This window comes from Colossoma macropomum, unplaced genomic scaffold (assembly GCF_904425465.1).
Source record: "Colossoma macropomum unplaced genomic scaffold, Colossoma_macropomum, whole genome shotgun sequence".
NCBI classification, from domain to species: Eukaryota; Metazoa; Chordata; class Actinopteri; order Characiformes; family Serrasalmidae; genus Colossoma; species Colossoma macropomum.
Genome location: NW_023494784.1, coordinates 38053567 through 38073546, shown reverse-complemented (window position 1 = coordinate 38073546; position 19980 = coordinate 38053567). Strand labels below are relative to the sequence as shown.

Genomic DNA, 19980 nt, shown 5'->3' with positions numbered 1-19980 from the left:
TGGGACGTCAGGGCATCGATTGGAAAAAGCGCAAGCTATTTGCCCATTGTCAGACTCGGGTGTCTGCTCCATGAGGGGTCAAATTAATTCTGCATCCTAGCATTTCATTAATGAGCCTCAAGTCCCCATCATCCCGTATCTCTGGGTCGTCATAGCAGCGCTCGACGGCTACATCCAGCATCGAACAGATTGTAATTTCTAACTGTGATGGCCTGTCTGAACTGCAATGACTCCCATTTGGAAACTGAAGTGCACTTTGGTCTTTATCCTGAGCGTATATTTGCCTGCGAATCATTCACTGTGACAGGGTTGGCAACTCCTGCCCCCCAATGGTAGCATGGCTACAGGTTTAATCTTTCCTTAATAGCAAGCGAAATACCTAGGCCAAGCAATTAATGACCCATCCGACTCAATAAGCAGCCTGCAGGACAGCACTATCAGCAGATTTCCCGCCTCCATCTATCATATATAATTGACTTAACAAAAACGCAGGGGCACAGCCAATTCATTATGCTTAAAGGATGCGATATAGTATTAACCTGTGAAATAACTAAATATGACTCATGGGCCGAGCGCACGAACTTCAAATATTTACTTTCCTGATAAGAAAGAAACTGAAACAGGTGTCGTCGTAAGATTTCAGTGTGGAGCAGGTTAGAAAAGAAGTGTTAATAATCAATCATTTGACTTCTGTATCTCTTAAACTAACTGGGATGTACCTACCTGAGGGATGACGTGATTGTTGGACTGATGCTGGAGAGGGCCAGGAGGTGGAGGAGGTGGAGGAGGTGGTGGTAAAGGCTGCTGTGGCCTGGAAGCCTGAGGAGCGACGGTGGGGTTGTAGACCACAGCACTGCCGTCCGGGTTCACAAAAGGCTGACCTAGAAGTGGAGACGGGACGCTTGCAGATATCTGATAGTACTTTTACATAGTATTACTGTGCATTAAGTGCCATTATACTAAAACAATGCTGATATTCATCTGATCAGTCAAATTATCTGACAGAATGGCACTAAAGGCCATTATGCTACGGCAGCAAAGAATAACTGTGAAGTAATTCTCATAAAGAGCACAAGCATGTAATTCATTCCCCCATTAACTAATGGATGGTAGCTTTTCTGCAGTTAAGAGTATAGTTCCTTTATACAGGCAATTTACTGCAGTTAGCTAATGGCACAATGGGATAAGGTTTCTTAAAGTATTCGGAAAGTTTAAAGATGTGGAATAGGAAGAGAAATTTTTTACCCCTTGTCATCGTTTCTGTTCTGAAAGTTCAAACAAATCAAAAGACTCAAAGAATCAATGATATCTAGGTCGTAAAGTAATATATATATATATATATATATATATATATATATATATATATATAAACCATAACAGTAGACAATCTTTTAACACTGTTAAAAGATAGAGAACAACATATCTATGCTTTGCAGATTCTATAGTCTCAATTATTTACTTTTACTCTACATCCATTGAGATCTTTGTGCTTTTAATAATAAAAGAAGTGTCTGCCCATTGTCTGCTATGCTACCTAACAGTCTGAGAAACATTCTTGGTGTTTGCATTCAGAATGTCCACATGTTAACTTCTTTCTCAGATATGATGGAAGCAAACTTGGTCTAGACCAGGCTAATTCAGATTAAGCTATTACACACGGCAATGACAATATAAGAAGCAATAAATTAAGCTTAAAATATACAGTTTTATTGTGTCTCTGACTGGATGTGAAATTCTGAAATGAAACCCAAAAACAAATTTATTGAACAGTAAACATCATGGAGAATACTCCGCACATTGTCCTACATCACTACAACCTCTCTTTTAAACAAATAGCAAAAATTACAAAATTATAATTCACTGTTGTGCAAAATAAAACTAATGAAAATACTTCTGGCACTTACAGCATATTTACTACACTGTAAGGCTGTTAGCAAAAAAAATGAGCTTTCCCTGATCAGCTTTGTCTGTACAGGCCTACAAACAAATACAGATGCAAAAGTTCAAACACCCTGGTTAAATTACATGTTTTGTTGATTTCCCAAGCGGAAACAAGTTAACACTTCCTCTACAGGGAACACACTTAATATTTAGAATTTTGCTGCAAATATTAGTGCATGCTTTGTATTTATTTGCGGAGTGTAACATAATGGACCAATCAAAATATAAAATGTGCCGTAACTTCTGAAAGGCCAAATTCAGCAAGTGAACAGTTACTGTGCATTAAAATGTGCAGAAATGTGTTCTCTGTAGAGAATGTGTACTTATTTTCAAATCAACAAAAAAGTAATCTGACAAGTGCATCCAAACTTTTGCATACAACCGTACATTTATAAGTGACCTCTTAAAGTGATAGAGGTTTGTTATAGTAGCCACCACTGCTTGACTCATTTGGGATTGCCAATAATCCTCTCATTCACAAGCTAGTAGTTTTGAATAGCGTAATTGTTCAGCTGTGCATGTTTTTTTCCATTAGTGGTTGAACAGCATAGTGGATAAGGCACATCTCCTGAGGGTTTCAACCCCTGTCCAGGCATGCATGGCTCTTCACACTACATTCCATCCACTATAATTATGTAACTCTGGTGCTGTGCAACTTGAGCTTTTGTGTTATTAAAGCCCTCTGCGATGTGTTTAATGCACATTACAATAAAAATACAAATAGCTGTGTAGCTATAGACTTAGGCCTATCAAAGCTTTGAAGAACTGGCTTCCATTTAATGTTACACATGAAGACAAAGATCGATATGAAAATCTGAAAACTGTTATGCCTTTACAAGGACTAAGTATGTCCATTTGGGTACGGTTACTTACCTAACAGCCCAAAGGCAGATACAGTTTACATTTAGCTTTAGCCCATAATGACTTACCTTAACCAACAGCAGTGACATTCCCCCTGCGGCTGAGTGCCTTGCTCAAGGGCACTATGACAGCAGCCATCAGCTGGAATCTAACCCAAGACCTCCAACTTATTTTCAGAGTTAATAAGCAAATTGCTGGACTCCTGAACCCACAGAGTTCCAAACTATGAAGGTGTATTATGCTGAATAGCTCAGCCCTCCGGGACACTTCTTAAATGTGACTGAACACTTGCGAAATGTGATAAGCTGAGATGAATTCGAGGAAGAGGTTCAACCTCCACCTAGCCACCCAACGACCCTGAAATAAACCTCCTTGAGGTTTGAACGTCTACTTTTCAACATGAATTCCTCGGGCCTTCACAGTAGGGAAAAATTTTCCCATTTGCCAACTGCTTAAAAAAGGTCAATAAGCAATTACACACCCAGGCTCCTTCTCGAAAATATATTAGCGGCAGCAATATACCGTCTTATCAGCCCCATGCATATTTAAAGACGAGACAGGAGCGAACAAAGTAAATAGGAATATTTTATACATCAGAGGCAGCACTACACAATTTCCCCTCCCTCTTTTCAATGACACAGAATACAGCTTCATTACACGTTTCTCTGAGACACTTTGGGGAATTTGTTTGAAGCAAAGAAGGATTTATTGATCGTCCAAGACGGACCCCCTTTTTCAAAGATCTGGTGTGAAGGGGAAAGATTTAAATGGCACATGAGCTGCATCATTAGACAAGATATCCTGTGACGGTGGGAGGCGTTTCATCAACACTGTGTTTACTTTTCAGAGAACAAGCAAAGCAAAGGAACAACTTCTAATTATTAGCAACAGTGCGCCTCTTGAGACAGCGAAAGACATCGATTAAAAACACGACGCTTAGCGTTTACTTCACCGCAATCCCTTCCCCCCTGAGACTGTGTTTTTGCTGCACCTTTATTCAGGCAGCATCATGCTGAGCAGCACAAGAGGAGGGCAGACTACGAGAGATGGCTGAGACAATATGTAAGTAGGGTTAGTTTAGGATTTAGTATTTTAAACAGCAGAAGAAGAAATGCAAACCCCCCCCCCGTGTCTAAAAGGCTAAAACTGGCACTAAATCATGCTAATACTAGCATGAAGAGAGAACTGGTGAGCCTGTATGAGTACCAACCTGTGTGCGGGTTGACCAGGATACTTCCAGGCGGTATCCCCGCCGCTTCCAGGGGAAGCAAATAGTAGCTAGCGTTAGCTGTGGTTGCCGGTGGCCCGCTCCTGCCACCCTCATAGGACACACTGCTACTAGTGCTGACGGCAGGGTAGGCCAAGGGCGCGGCGTGGGCCGGCTGGGTTAGGGCCGGGGCAGGAGGAGGGGGAGGCTGGGAGCGAGAGAGCGAGCCCGTGGATGAACCTACACTACTAGAAGAGTCAGAACCTAGGGAAGGGGAAGGGAGCAACGAGAGGAGCCTTAACCGACAGATACAGCAGAATCATGCTAGAAGGTGGAGGGGGGAGAACAGTGTTAGGGGGCTCTGGAGTTAGCATGCGCAGCTTTTGAAGCTTCAAAAGCTGTTAGAATTCATTGGGGACTTCGGGGTGTTTTCGGAATGTGTGTTTTATTTACTATATGAGATCTACAGATTGCCTCCGACAGAGTACAGAGACTGCAGAACATGAAGGATCGGGAACTGCGCTGCTTTAGCGAGGCTAGACGAAGTTCCAAACATGTGCAGTACATTTTCTATTCTAATTACCTCAGGGACCAAAGCAATGAAAGAAAGATAATGATTTTATTAGCATTGAATGACAAGTTAATTAATTCCTTGATTAATGTCTTGGTTAATTTAGCAATTCATTTTGTTATTTTTATTGTGTTTTTTTTTTTAATGATTTCACTTAATATGTTACAAATGGTGAACATGTGTTGTGCGAGTCTTATAGTCACACTACCTTTAAAACGCTCTAAAGACTACATGTAGTTTGCACTTTATTCAAGACCACCAATGAATTCTCATGTGTGACGATTACAAGTTTCAGAAAGTGTTAACAGAAATAAGCGGCATTCGTGAAAAGGATGCGAAAAGCATGCACACCTTTTAATAGTGTTTAAGAGAATGTATGTACAAGAGAAAGAGAGAAGGAGGATAAAGGTCATGTGTTTTTGGAAAGAAGAGCATCTCATGTTGCCCAGTGATCAAGCAACTATGAAAATGACATGAAAGAGAAAGGGGAAAAAAAAAAAGGATGCAGGTTTCTCTGCATGTTCCTAAGGTCAGCAAGTGAAGCATTCGTGGACACAACATGAATGTAAAATAAAGAAAAACTCAAGAAGCTCTCTTCTTCCTTAAGTGCTGCCTGTCTGCCTTGCAATGGTAGATGGAGCGACTTGACACTCACCCGTCTTAGAGAGGCGCCCCACGCTCTTGCTGCTGCTGGAGCTGTCCCCGCGGATCAGCACCGATATGCCGCTGAAGCTGCTGGCCTTGGTCATGGCAGGTTTGAGGTTGCGGTTGGAGCTGTCCGAGTCAGTGCTGCTCCAGGGCCGCGGCTCCGAATACTTGGGCTCGTTCTCAGAACTGCTTTGGCGGCTATTCCCTGATCGGCCATCTTTCAACCTGAACGATTGCAAAAAAAAGACCACACGGGGTTCGAATCGTGGACTGGATGGTCAGAATATAAAGGTTGCGAAGTTGTTACACTCCCAAAATAAGCGGAAAGATACCTAAAAATCTGCCGCCTCTGCTGTGTGCTGTTACAAGCATCATCCTCCTGGATCCTACAAAACATCAGAAGGGCAGACTTAATTTCCCCTGAGTTTTGGACATATTACACCAGCAGCTGAAGTAAGCATGAGGGGTAGCAGATATTTTCAACTGCGCCAATCTCTTGGTGGTGTACTTTTGTCTTCTGTATTTTTCCCCTCATTTTTCACCCAGTTTCCTCCCCAATTTAAGGCCTATTCACATCAAGTATGATTTTTTTTTCGAAAGGGAAAAAAAATAAAAATCTGAGAATGCAGAAAGAAGACAGATGAGGAAGTAAAAAAATTTCATGAGAAGTAGCGTTAGTGAATTTACTGTTTTTCTTTTAAGCACTCCAACTAAAAGGTGGATGCACTGACCCTTATTCATTAGAGCTGTGTACAGTCAAATCTGAGCACAGACTAATTCTACTGACAGTTTTGTTGTTCATCAGTTTCATCTTTAGCACATCTGTATGATCAAACCCACGTAAGAGTAAAACTGAACGTAATACTTTAACAACCTGAAGCCCACAATACAAAACACAGCTGGTGCAGAAGCATCTCATACACTGCAATAATACAGCAAATCATTCTATCGTCTTCTTTTAAAAAAAAGATGTTTCATTAATTTTATATTTTACTGTTTTCAGTCGTTGAAATTTTAACTATGTAAAGTTTGGTCAGTAGGGGGAGCAGGGAACTTGCTGCTCGACCTCAAACTCTGTCAGAAAAACTCCATGATTTGCGGTTAAAACCGTAACTATTATCATCTATAAGACCAAAAATAAGAGTAAAAATAGAAAACAACAGTAACACTAATTATTTGTGCTCATAGCAATCCAGTACAAAAGTGGATGTACTTATTTTACATGCACACTGGTATGAACAAATGCTGCGACTATTACATGTTCCATTTAAACACTGTGCTTTTGTTTTATACAACTGACTCCGCCCACAATACGAAACACAGCTAGTGCAGAAGCATCTAATACACTGCAATAATACAGAGTTTAAAAGTGGTCTTTTAGGAAAATAATCACATTACACAGTCCCATTATTCTACCATACTTTAAAAAAAAACTAAGACATTTCGATGATTTCACAATTAATTGTTTTCAGTCGTAATTTTAACTAAATAAAGTTCGGTCAGCAGGGGGAGCAGTGGACTTGCTGCTCGAACCTCAAACTCCACCTGAAAAAACAGACATGAAAAAACTAGGATACACCTACATCACGGGTGCACAACTCCGGTCCTGGAGGGCCGGTGTCCAGCACAGTTTGGAGGTTTCCCTACTTCAACACACCCACTAAACCTGCCAATTAACAGATAAATGCAATAAGGCGTGTCTTAGTAGGTAAATCACCAAACCGTTCTGGACACCGGCCCTCTAGGATCCTGATGAGCCTAGATAAATAAACAAAAGGCTATAAACAGTGTTGTACTTAAGTGTTCACCATCATAATCAGGTTTTAAGCTATGACCTGCTATATATTTTCTTTTATCTATGCATTTTTCTAGTCAGCTTGTTGCTTCTCGTTTACATATTGTGCTGCACCACAAGCAAGATGAGCTGTTCTGCTGCCATTTGTTTTGACTGCAACAATGACTGGTCAGCTTGATTGTTAATACAGAAATCCAAGCTGGTGTTGACTTCAGACTTGATGTGAAAGACAGCATTAACATGCATGTGCTTTCTTTTCATTGGTAAAAAACAAACTCGGCATGAATAGGCCTTTAGTCATCACATGATGCTACCAAGCTGGTAGGACGAAGGCTACCATGTGCGTCCTCCAAAACACATGAAGCATCACTGCTTCTTTTCAAACTGCCACTAAGTATTTAACAGTCTTCCAGTGTTTCCCACTCACCTTTTATCAAGAGGGAAAGTATCCAAGCCCTGCAACAGAAATCCAGAGTCATTTATTACATACCAACGAGGTGGAAGATGTTTTCCATAAGAAATCAAACACAGCTTTATACAGCTTGTCAATAATGTATTCTTCAGGCACGTCTTAAAAACAGACTGGAGTGAAAATGTTTACAAAGCTCACATCAGCGAATATTCTCTCTCTTGCCCGCTGATACTCCTCTTCCCGTTCTTCTATTGATTTACTCCTCCTGTCTTCTTTCAACCTCATTCGCATCTGAAACACAAACGCCTGCTTTCAGAGCCTGCACAAAAAGCTGCCAATCCTCCAAAACACGATAATCACCCATGTGCAATCTTTTATTGTGTTTTATTTTATTTAAAGGAACTATTATTTTCCAATCACTATCCATCACCAAAAGACAATGTGCTCTTTTCTGACATTTTTATGAGAGAGAACAGTTTAAGGCCATTAATCTTTGTGAGAGTTGCATCATTAGTAGCTTTAAGCTTGCCACCTACCATGTTGTCATCTTTGTCTATGCTGGAGTTGTCCCTTTTTAAGATGTATCGCTTCTGGAAATCGTCAGTCTTGTCATCTTTGATGTGTTCGGAAAACTTCTGATCTGGTCTGCACATCCAAAGAAGTGCAAAAGCGTGAGGCGTTATTAAGACAGATCTTTACACCGTCTCACTCCCACTACATGAATGCACTGCCTCAGGCCAGCAATACTGAAATCGCATATAATTACATTTCCTCCACCAAAACCCATTTTAAAAGAGACAAAAATCTGTTTTGCTTTGGAGGATTCCCGCCAACAGTCATTTCACGAGCGGCGTAACTGAAGTTAAAATTGCAGCCGTCTTGATTACTCACATTCTTGTATTGCTAGTTTTGTTGATGATTACACATTTCCCGGTTTGGTCGACGTTGTGGTCTAAGCCGAAGTAGGCAGCTACTCTGTGCAGGAGCATTCTGTGGTAGGAGGTCATGGGGGGAAACTTTCTCCTCTGGCTCCTAGAACGGTGAAACAGAGCCAAGAGGCGATCAATAATTCAGAAGGGAGTCGCTCCAGCTATCATCAGTTGTTCTGAGCGGCGTCCAATTTAGCTTCAAGTTAAATTTCTTGGATGCTCCCTGAGCAATGAAGAAAAATATATCACAGGAAAATTATACACAAGTTATGTACTTGAAGGGAGCCATTAACTCACTCGTTGTTACTGATAAAGTCCAGAATGTCCTGTTCCAGCTTCAGCAGCATCATTCTGTCCCTGGATTAGATGACGGTGGAACAACAGCAAAGACATAATTTCACATTTAGTATTGAGCAAAAACTTGGAAAGCACTTAATGTTTATTTTTCTCATAAGGTGTGTAACAGGAGAAAAGAGTGGCAAGAAAATTGGGCAGCAAAAGATTTTGAATTGAAGAAATGTCTACAAACCTGGGGTTGTTTTTCAACGTGTTTACCAAGAACTCATGCAGATCAATGCCAGTGGAGTCAGTGTATTCTTGACTGGAATCTTGAGAGAGGGAAAAAGGGCTTATTTATCACCTTGTCTTTCTTTAGTGATCTTCAAGATAAATAACATTGCAAGATCACACAAAAGAAAAGCAAGCCACAGGCACACACCTCTTGACAGCATCTTACGGGGCATTTTCTCCAATTTCTCCAACTTGTCACCGCTTTTGTCTTTGTCATCTTCGTTTTTACTGGCTGGAGCGTCCTCTTTGTCGAACGACTGGGAGAGCTTGATCTGAATTTCATCCTGAGGAATAAAGACAAAACACCAATGGTAGAATTCAAACTTGCATGTTTCTGATAGTCAAGCACAATAACTGAATGCTCACTGCATCATCATCATCTTTTCCAATTCTGTTGACGACCCATCTGTAAAGCGTTACTGAGTTTTTAAATAAGCTTTTGATTTCCTACAAACTAAAATGGTGAGACAACCTGGCTGATTCTAAGCTACATTGCACTACTTTGTGATGTTTCTGATGATAGAAAACTGAATAACTGAAAATCACATTTTAAAATGTACTGCTTCAGCAAAACATATCATGGAAAACCAATAATTCCTCATTTTTTTGTTTTAAATAAAAGCATGAAAAGAATCTGAGTCCACACAATTCATATATGAATATTGAGCTGCAAAAAAACTATTTTTAATTAATTTTTTTGTGATGTCATGAAGCCAACACATTTATATATGCCCTCCCACTCAGGCTACATCAGTTTTAGCCCTGCCCATTCCTGCTGAAGCTATAAGGAGTGTTTCAGCAGTGCTCTATTCTCTGAAAGAGGCACAATATATGGCGGCCAATCATAACAGAGCTTATTTACATACATCTGTCTTAAAAGCACAGACTGTTTTATTCTAACGCCCAGAGTACACCAACAGGACAAATACAAACATTTGAATGTACTTTAGAGTTATCTGTTTAGAAAAAGTCAGTGAAGGAAAAGAATAGCCTGAATGGTATTGTAAAAATCTGTTCAAAGGTAAATGGGGTCCAACAGAGAGACCTGGGCTCCCTGTGGGAGAAACAAGTGGCTCAGAAAGCAAAAGGAATTGTCAGTCAATCTGATCATATTTTGTCCAGCGAATTCACTGTATCGCAGTCAGGTCGGCGTTATATCGCGGCCCTCAGTAGAACAAATCACTACTCCAAGTCTTTTATTCCTTCTGCTATCAAGCTACTAAATGCGGATAATAGTCTTTTTAAATGATGGTTATAGCTATTCGTTGTCTCTTTGCATTGACTCCTCATTTACCTTCATGTATGTGAATTTGTTGTCTCTGACATATATAACTTCCTTTTTATGTAGTTGTGTGTATGGACGGGGAAAGCTGCAAATGAATTGCCTTCTTTGGGATTAATAAAGTACTCTGAATCTGAATCTGAACTACAGTGAATGAGAAGAGAACATTCTATAGTCTCTTGACAATCGAACATGGGTGTGGCACACCTACCAAACACTTGTGTTTGTTTGTATTAGTCCCGTCTGTGTACTCTGGCCTTAAAGTGAGAGTTTGCAAAATTCATTGACTGCTTTTGGTACGTAAACCACACAAACGTTATTTGTGGAGTTCAGGAAAAAATACAAAATCTGAAAAAACGTAGAATATGGATCCTCGAAAATATACAGCGGCAGCAGAAACGGCAGGTGAACTGCAGAAAAAAAACATTCGCAAAGGGACATCTGTAAGCACTGGCCTTAAACACCGACTGCTCAAAGACACTGCATCAAAATCCGAGCCTTTGGTTCAGCGTCTCCAGCAACAGATTATATTTTATGCCATGGGCTTTGAGGACCCCTGCCATTTGCAATGTGGCAAAGCCCAGGCACCCTGAGGGGAGGCTTTTGGTTTAAGTCTTTTCTTTTTTCCTCCCGGCTCAACGGCGTCCTTGTGCCTTCACCCCCTCCAGAGTCGCTGAGACCAAGCCGCTTCTCTCCCCTCCCCGTTTTCCTTTGATTAACAACGTGGCAAAGAAAGGAGTCCATTTCACTTTTCAAAACCGGCACAAAAGTAAAACAAAGTAAAGCGGGCGCGCGACATGACGCTGAGGGAACCGCGGAGCATTTCTGAAAGACGCTTTTTATCGTGGGGCAAGTGTAATGTTTACACTGAGAAAAGGGAGATCTGTGCTCTGCCCTTGTGAAAAAAAAAGCAGCCGACGGGAGGTGTGGTTAGCTGACATGATGTTAAGGCCTCACAGAGTCCGGGCTTCAGGGGAAGAGGTAGGGGGAACACTGTAACGTTTTACAGAGTCAGCCTCGCTGATTAATTATTAAACGTAAATCTGATACATAAATACAAGCATCTTTTGTCTGTATTAACAGCCTCTGATATATTAAGGCTTGACTGTTGTCACTGTAACACAATGCATTTCTAAAGCCAATGCTTTCAATAGCACAATCCTTTCATTAAAAGAAGTGCAATTTTTTCAGTGAAATGGAAATGGAGAAAAAAAAGAAGAGAAATCACAATGCGGGGGGTGCAGGGCGGTACCCCCACTTCAGATATGTTCGACGTCACTACTCATTTGACAAAACAAATCACTGCTGTCAGAACAAAACCTTGTATCTCCATTTTTTTTCCGTTTTTCAGTTTTTGACATCATTTGAAAATGCCTGTTTTCCTTTACATTGTTTGCAAATTTCATGATAAATGGACCAAAAGAAATGCTCCAAAATTTGTTGGAAAAAGGTCTGGTTCCATTGACTTACATAAAAAACGAAATGTTATTTTTCCTTCTGCGAATTTAGCATTTTGGAGATACAAGGTTTTGATCCGACAGCAGCGGAAGGCTTTCAGCAAAGTGTTCTCAATTCGAATAAAATTAAATACAAAAATTTGTTTTATGATCTCGTCTTTATTTCAATGCAATTCTTAAGCTTATGTAACCTGAAAATGTTGCAAAAAAATCCACAGACAAAATCTAAAACATAAGCAGTCTAAAGATAGTACTGCTCACTGTAAGTGTACTAATACTTCCAAAATCTGGCCAAAACGAAAAACCTAGCCAGAGCTACATCTGTTGTAAACATGCCTACACACCTTTTACAGTGGTGCTGTAGTAGTCTCGAAAACAAGATTTTTAAAGTTTTAAGCCTAAAAACCCTTGTGATGATGTATCTTGAAGGTGGAAGGGAATTTTAAAGGCTACAAGTGCTTTGGGGTGGATACTTGAGAGCTGGCTAAATTATTCCTTTAACAAAGAAAAATTCTGATAATCAACTGATGTTGACGCTATATCACTAATGCTAGCTAACACCATTAGTCTCTACATCAGTGACAAGCAGTCAGGATTCATTGAGCACTGTAGGGACTGCCAGTGATTGTGATGTACTTGCATAATGCATGGTGGACTGAAATAACCCCTTTAAAATTAAGAGTGTTTTTTCAGAACAGCATAGGGTTAATAGTTCTATGCAAGCAATGAAAGATAGCACATCCTAAGTGACAGAATTCTGCTCAGTGATTGCAAGTCGGCAAGCTTTGGGCAATCACAAAGTATCACAAATCCTATGAAGACAAATACCTCACACACAGATTTCAGGAACAAAATAACAGGCGAGGGAAATTCAAAGACAACGTGCATTCAGTGAGATGAGCCTGTAAGTGTTACCAAGTGAGCTGGAGTGTGACACTTTTAAGTGGCCCTGAGAAGAGCTTTACCTGATGTTCTGGAAGCAGTTCAGAGGAAATTGGGGGAGGAGAGGGTTCTTCACAAATGGCCAGGCTCCGAACTAACTTTAACTTTGCGTTAGACTGGGGGAGAGTAGTGAGGGTTAAAGAGAGAGATCAGGATGTACACAAAAACCACTGCAGGTTGAGTTGCATTTAAACAAAACAGTAGTGCATGAACTCAATGCAAACTAGGGAAATGGATGGGAGTTGTTTTAAAAAAAAATAATTAAATCAAAAATTTCCCCATGCAAGCATCACAAACATGGGATTAAAAAAAAAGTGAGCGTGGTTTTCAGAGCTCAAGGATTAATAAGAATTAGCACAGTACAACACCATGCCTAAACAGAATTCAGTTTGCTTAGGGGTCCACAAATGTGGCTCTTGAGCGTTTGAAAACCATGCAAGTAAAGAAAAGCCAGACATTTCGCAACATACTCCTCATCACACACAGGCACATCCAAAAATGGAGGAGTAGTTATTAAAAAAAAAGAGCAGTGATCAGTTCATGGCATATAACATGAAAAAAAAAAAAAACAAGCAGGAATGAAATTTGGCTGGCAGAACACATCCAGAACATGCCTCTTGCCACTGTACCTTGGGCCTTTTTGCACTTTGTCCAGGTATTTGCCGCTGTACGGTAGGCAACGAGACAAAATGGGGGACATGGATTACATTACTGAATCATCTATCAGGTCACAAGAACAACAAAGTACAGGAACATTGATCTGAATGAGATGCTTCACAGAAATGTGCAAAAAGACAAAGCAGAGAGTACATGATCATCTGCCCTAAATCATCCATTACAAAAATATAGATACATTATCTACATTTTCAGGACTAATGGATGGTTTAAAGGGGAGTCAACATGTGTCTTTTCTTCCTTTTCCTCTCATAAAACCGAAGACCGACTAACTATACAAATGGAATCAAACCTTTTCTTCCTTTCACCAGCTGAACTATGAGTCATCTAAAATGGATACAGAGCTGATCAGCACTGGGCATGTGCAGATATAAAAATTTCACAAATATCTTACCTTTTATCATGGTTTCTGATATCACAATGCTTACATGTCTAAGATAACTCATGTACCAAAGTTCTCGTTACAAATTTTTGCCGCTGGTCATGGTGGCCAGGAATGATTCAGTTTGGATAAAGGGGTAAAATTCTGGTCGTATGCCAACACTGCGCAAAACCCACGTGTTACCATATGATGTGAAAAGTTAACATTACTACAGGATACAAAAGGCTACAATAAAAGCTCTTTGCTAGTAAAAAAAAAAAAACACTGTTCGTATTATAAGGCTAACAACTGTTTTGTTTGGTCGGTCCCGGCTTAAAATCAAATGTATCTAAAGTATCTAAATGTACCTAAACGTTTTGGGGCAGGTTTACATGCCCGAGCAAACATACTCCTCTTTCTCCACCAGTCATTATTACAATCCACATTTCTATGTTTTATCGCAATAATATCTTTACTGCCAGATTCGAATAAACGTGTTGCTGCTGGGCTATTTTGTATTCCCTGAGGTCACTGTGTATAATGGTACAGCAGTCTTCATTCGTTTCTGGAATCCAATTTTTTTGACAGATGAAATGGGCATCATGTCTTTGGTTTCCCATAGATTTTTTCTTTTGAGACCCTTGGTACTCAAGATAGTACAAGAGTATGAATGAACAGTATTTTAACCTATTAAACAATGAGTTTGAGAAGTGTAGAATGGTTTCACTTGTTACTGAAGATTAGCATCCCCCAATCTGAAAATACTAGTATATTTAACACCACATGACAAGAACAGATTCTATCCATTTGGATTTCTGACTTGCAAACATTTTTTTTCAGTAGCCTCATGCACCATCACTTCTGACAACTGACAAAATTAGTGTGGAGACAGACCATCTGAATCCTGTCCCATCACTAGTTTTAAAAGCAAACAGCTGTGTTCCCAGCAGCTGTCATCACTCTTGTTCCTACTATGTCATCTCCACTTGGATGTGACGGACATGGTAATGAACACTGAGGGGAGAAAAAACACTGCATGTTTTTTTTTGTCAATTTTGTGAATGACAAATGTAAACCAAAGACGAAAAATCCTCCAGCTATGATTCGGAATGGCAATTCGTGACACGTTTTTATATAAAGAAAAAGTCATTAATCACACAGTTCTGCGTCACAGTTACTGTATCTTACGAGCGCTAAAAAGACGACGTGCCAGAAACACGCAGGGGAAAAAATGACTCGTTTTGCGACTCGGCCACAGTGACACCTTGAAATAGGTAGAAATGGTGTGCGAATTGTCAGTATTCTCCCAGGTGAAGCCAGAGAATCTAACAAAAGGAGACGGCGTCAAGGGGGTGGCCTACACGGCTGTCATTTGCCATTCATCTTCTCCTTCGTTCTTCAGCTCCTGCAGTCTTGTGCTCCCTCAGGCTTGAGCAGACACCAGTGGGCCATGGTTAATGAGCAACACAGTAGCCTTACGAAATTATGATGGATGCTTATTCACCCTTAATTGGGTATTGAGCATCTCCAAGTCCCCGAGTGCCTGGAACTGGCACCGAGCCACGCGCAATCGCTCCCGACAATTGCAACGCTTGGCGAAATTTGCCACAGGAATGCGGGCGAGGCGACGAGGAAAAAGGATTCGGAAATGCGTGTGCACTGCAGAAAAAGAAAAGGAGGAAAAGCAGGTAGCGCCGCATTGTGTGCAGCCGAGGATCTGCGAAAAGCCTTTGGGATGGGGGTGGGGGGGCCGCAGAGCCAGATGGCCACAAAGCCACTTGCTGTGCTTTCCCTCCCCACCCCCCAGGGCGACACAGAGGAAGTTTGAGGATAAGCTCAGATTGCCAGCCGCACGGCTGCTCGCACAGTCCTCCTCACTTTCGCTGCCCGCTTTTCTTGCAAAGCATCTCTTCAAGGGAGCAGGAGGGGAAAGGCAATTTGTGGAACAAAATGAAAAGAAAGGAGAGCGGGAGGACCGGAGCGGAGGTTCGGAAAAAGGACGGCAGCGGGAAAATGTCATCGCGTCAAAGAGAAGCACTGCTTCCCAGGTATCTGTCAAATAATGGAGAAAAAAAAGATAAATACGTAGAAATAAAGATGCACTACTGTAACCTTCAAAAGCTTAACCTTCACAGACTGGAGTGGGTCGAGGTGTATCCATTTCGGCTGGTTCTCATAACACAATTACCTGACAATTGATTGGCTCTGCTCGGCCGGCGACAACAACCCCCTCCCCACCCGGCCACCCCCCCCCCAGGGCCCGCATGCCTGGTCTGTATCGGAACAACCGTTTTACTGATTTGTTTTTCTGACCTCTCTCCTTCAGGAGATACATTCCATACAATCCTAAAGGCATAATCCCTTTTTTGAGGGATAGCGATAATTACAATGGTCAATATAGCTATTGATCGCAGGCAAACACGCCGGAGAATATTGTGTTTCATACCTGAAAATTAAAATGACTGAGTGCAAGGACATCACTTGACAATTATTCAATAAGATGTGTTAATTATCACAGAACAACATTTTTTCGCAGCTATGTCTCCATAGAAATGTGTATAAATACAAGTGTGGCTTAAGTAGCAATGTCATTTTTTAATAATGCAAATACATTGTTGTTAAAACGCACACTTAATAGTGTATTACGATTTATAAAGTCACCAGCAGAAATTTAATGCTATACAGTGCACAGCACCAGCCCCTGCATTGGGAAAATGAATCTTCTATAGTGGTTGGGACACTAACTGACCGTCACAGACTGCTTCAGCAGGGTAATAACTAACTGAGAACCTTCACATACGACCACCAGAAAGTCAATAACATCTGTTCATCTTTTAGTTACCACGCCATCATGACGCAGTGCAGTATTTAATCTAGCCTATAGGTGGCGAAGTCTCAAAGTCAGATCACTTTTACTAGTGGAGGTCCATACAATTCTTTGTTAGTAATGCACAAGACTTGAGGACACTGCTTCTAGAACCGTTCTGCATGCTGTAAAGATCTACCTGTGTTTCACTCTTGTCATCACAGCAGTTCTCATCCCCATCAGGCTCTATCTGCTCCCGGCTCTCGGACTTGGTGAGGCTGTTGCCCCCAGGCGTTGAGTTGCTCTCCTCTACCTCCAGACCTCTCATGGTTTCGCTCGTCTCCTTTACATTGACAGTATCAGACATCCTCATTAGAGAAGGCTACTTGGAGCGTCTACCAGGAGCTTGGGACCTGAAGGACATTGAGATTTGTCTTTTTTACATGGGACTGCACTTACTGATCAAATGCATGCAAATGGGTCAACCTGAGGACTGACCCTGTATGTGAAATCTGCCTATTTCACTTTTGCGAATCTCATTGTGCAGCATTTTTTAACAAAACAGCTAAGATTAAAAACTTGTACTACCCAATACACAGATATAGGAAGCAAGTATAGGGTAGTATAGTAGTAGTAGTATAGGCTACAATCCTCAGTTACCTTCAACGATTTCGACTAAAGCCACCCCACTAAACTCCAGGAAGAAAAAAAATAAGCTAATTAGTATTCTGCCAATCCAAGAGTTCCATTAACACGTTAGAACTGTGTGAGATTTCAGGCATGTGACACTCCAAATCCCACTGAGAGTCTTGGAGCGCTGACAGAACATCCAGATGGTTCAGGAAGCTATGAATGCATTCTGTCTTTCATCAGGCTTTTTAAGCCTTGTCTTTCATTTCAAAACTACCTCTACTTCTCTGTCTGTGCTACCCACATGAGACTCTTAATCTTAGCTTTAGATAGTCTAAGCTTACTATTCACACTCCAGACAAGTGTTCTTCATTTTTTTCTTTTTCTTACCCAATGTTCTGCTGCGTGCTGGGCCTGTGGTGGTGCCGCCCTGGCAAGAAGGGTGAACCCCGCGTCCCTTTCAGTGGCGCTGTGGACCAGGTCGTCGCTTGTGTTGAGCGTGCTGGAAGCCCTGAGATAGAGGCCCATGTCCCTGTCACCAGCACTGGCTCCAGATCAGAACAGCGCTGGCCGCCGACAAGGCGCTCATGCCCCTCAGGAACCTGGAGATGAGATCGCAACAACAAAACCTGTTTAGAGCGCAGACGCCAAGCCCTGCTGTATTACACAGACACAATGAGATCTCTGAAGATCTCATTTGGATTGCTCTCCTGTCCAGTTAAACCAGCATCTTTCGCAATGCAACCGAGTTTACAGTCAACGAGGGGCTCATTACACAGACAACCCTGCCAAGTGATGCCTTAGTGGTGCAAATTCTCCAACTTGCAGTGCAAAAGGTCTAATGGCGTATCACAGAAGCTGCAACATCCTTACCAATTACCGAGACTATGAGGACCACCCTCTGCGAGTGCACTGAACTGGAGAGACAGTGCAAAGACACAAAGCGGTCTCTGCCCCAAGACTGTAACGCCAGCAGAGAGGCAAGGTGCACTTCCCCATTCCTTCATAATCCACTGAGCTGCAGCCCTGCTCACTTAAGTGGGCTGAAAGCCACTTTGAAGACGCAAGACCTTCGGCTACAAGATAAATATCTGCGACTTCTTTTCCGCGACTAGTGGGGAAGCAGTCTGGTGAGTCAATAGAGCGACAAATGACAGACAGCACAGATCAGTTGAGCCAGTGCTCATGACGTCTGGGTTCTAAACAAGGTGGCCGGCGCCCTTCCTCGTCTTTTTATTTTTCCCCGCTGAGGCCAGAGATCAAAGGGACGTGTTTGGAATTGGAGGGCACAGCTAAGCAAACACTTGGCAGGGCTGAGCGCTGACAATGTAGCGCATTTATCACGCTAATGTAGCCAAGGCGGCCGCTGCTGCATTATTTAAGCAGCTGATGGCCCTGGCTGATTGGGATTCATGAGATCTGGAGCCTGAGGGTGAGTGAGAGTGTGTGTACCAGGGGGAGGGGGTCCTGTCATTGGAAGGGACAGGTGCAAAAGAGCACGGCCACCCACCCACAGGCACCCGCACAAACGCACATACTCTGCCTCCATGCTAACCCTCCGAGAATCATGTGGTGCAACGTAGCTGTCAAACTCCCTGCTCTGCAGAGCTCTTACGCTCATGCTCTCTCTCTCTCTGAGGCCGTGCCGTCTGGGCACTGAGTGTAGGAGTGACAGCTAGCTCAGCCCTCCGCATCCTTCAAAAATGTATTCTACAAAACTCCCGACACGGCGGGTCAGGGGCAAAGAAGCCTCTGACAATCACCCGGCAAGCCACTCTGCATATTTTCACTCTCCGGCTCTCTAAACACACCACTCGAAGGCAATTTGGATCTGAATGTGGAACGGAGAAGGGCTGTTCTAGTATTTGAGAGTGCAGAAGGTTCGCCGCTGTTCGCTCTCCACTCATTTCCCCTCTCCGGTGCTTTACGGCAGACGAAGTGCTCAGAAAAGCCAAAATTGCCCACGCTGGCCTGACCCTTAGCTCCCAACTCCCCCGCACCGGACTCACTAGCATCTAAAGGAAAGAACGCAGGAGACTGTGAGGGCAGATGGTGCCAAGGGCTTGGTAGAACTACCATAAGACCACAGTACCGCATGAGCAGCGGCAGAAAAGGCACGGATAAAAATTATGAGCTCTACCCGAAATACACATAAAAACATTATTAAAGAAAAAAAAGTCAGCAATAAAAGACATCCCACAGCGAAACCATTCGGAAGGCCAACTGAAATAAAATGCTGAAAAACTGACTTTGACAAAAAATGCCGCAGACCTTAAGGTGTGGTTCCCCAAGTCAGCTGATGTGCACAGTTTCAATTCATAGTAAATGAACTTACTAATTAAAAACAACAGGGTCTTTTACAGAATAAATACAAGCTAAACAAACAAACAAAAAAAAAGTCTCTCTTTTTCACACAAAAAACCAAGCTAGTCAACAATCAGGCTCCTTTCTTTCCTAAGCAGCTTCTCATCTCTTTCCAAGAAAAGGAACCGTTTTCTGGGGTCTGGAAAGCAGCTGCAAGAGCCGTGTCCACATTTAGAGCTAATTGGCCGGTGTGTGCCAGCCAAAACGAGACAGCAGCGGCTTTTGAAACAGACTTGTAGCTATTTAGTGCATCACAGCCAACAGCACTGGGAACTGCTGACAAGAGAAATAGAGAAAAATGAATCTGGGGAGAAAAAAAAGAAAAGGAAAGAAAAGAAGGAGCATGCAGTTTTGAATGTTTGGGAATAGCGTAATCAATCTGAACTCCTGTCTGTGACTGACTGAGCGACAGTAGTGCGTACATGAAGAAAGGAATGTGTGTGCCTGGCTGCTCAAGAATCCTTGCCTGCTAATGTTACTTCAACAGCCTGGAATGAATCTCTGGAGATACAAATGAGATCGGCACTGG

General features: G+C 42.0%; 1 protein-coding gene across 10 annotated transcripts in view; it reads right to left on the bottom strand.

Annotated features, from left to right (window-relative positions):
* LOC118808454 (R3H domain-containing protein 1-like) overlaps nt 1-19980 on the bottom strand; it is a 53806-nt gene that overhangs the window by 17973 nt on the left and 15853 nt on the right. For 4 of the 10 annotated variants that reach the window (XM_036571141.1, XM_036571175.1, XM_036571201.1 and 1 more), the window contains exons 2-16: nt 17478-17689; nt 16657-16870; nt 13245-13280; nt 12639-12731; nt 9083-9218; nt 8894-8972; nt 8662-8721; nt 8327-8467; nt 7972-8080; nt 7634-7726; nt 7451-7479; nt 5561-5614; nt 5236-5453; nt 4013-4273; nt 724-881 (exon numbers count right to left, since the gene is read on the bottom strand). In XM_036571141.1, the coding sequence (XP_036427034.1) occupies nt 724-881; nt 4013-4273; nt 5236-5453; nt 5561-5614; nt 7451-7479; nt 7634-7726; nt 7972-8080; nt 8327-8467; nt 8662-8721; nt 8894-8972; nt 9083-9218; nt 12639-12731; nt 13245-13280; nt 16657-16830 (1641 nt within the window). In that variant the 5' untranslated portion in view covers nt 16831-16870; nt 17478-17689. Of the gene's footprint in view, nt 1-723; nt 882-4012; nt 4274-5235; nt 5454-5560; nt 5615-7450; nt 7480-7633; nt 7727-7971; nt 8081-8326; nt 8468-8661; nt 8722-8893; nt 8973-9082; nt 9219-12638; nt 12732-13244; nt 13281-16656; nt 16871-17477; nt 17690-19980 lie in introns of those variants that run through there. The other 6 variants (XM_036571193.1, XM_036571211.1, XM_036571166.1 and 3 more) reach the window with 5 other exon arrangements.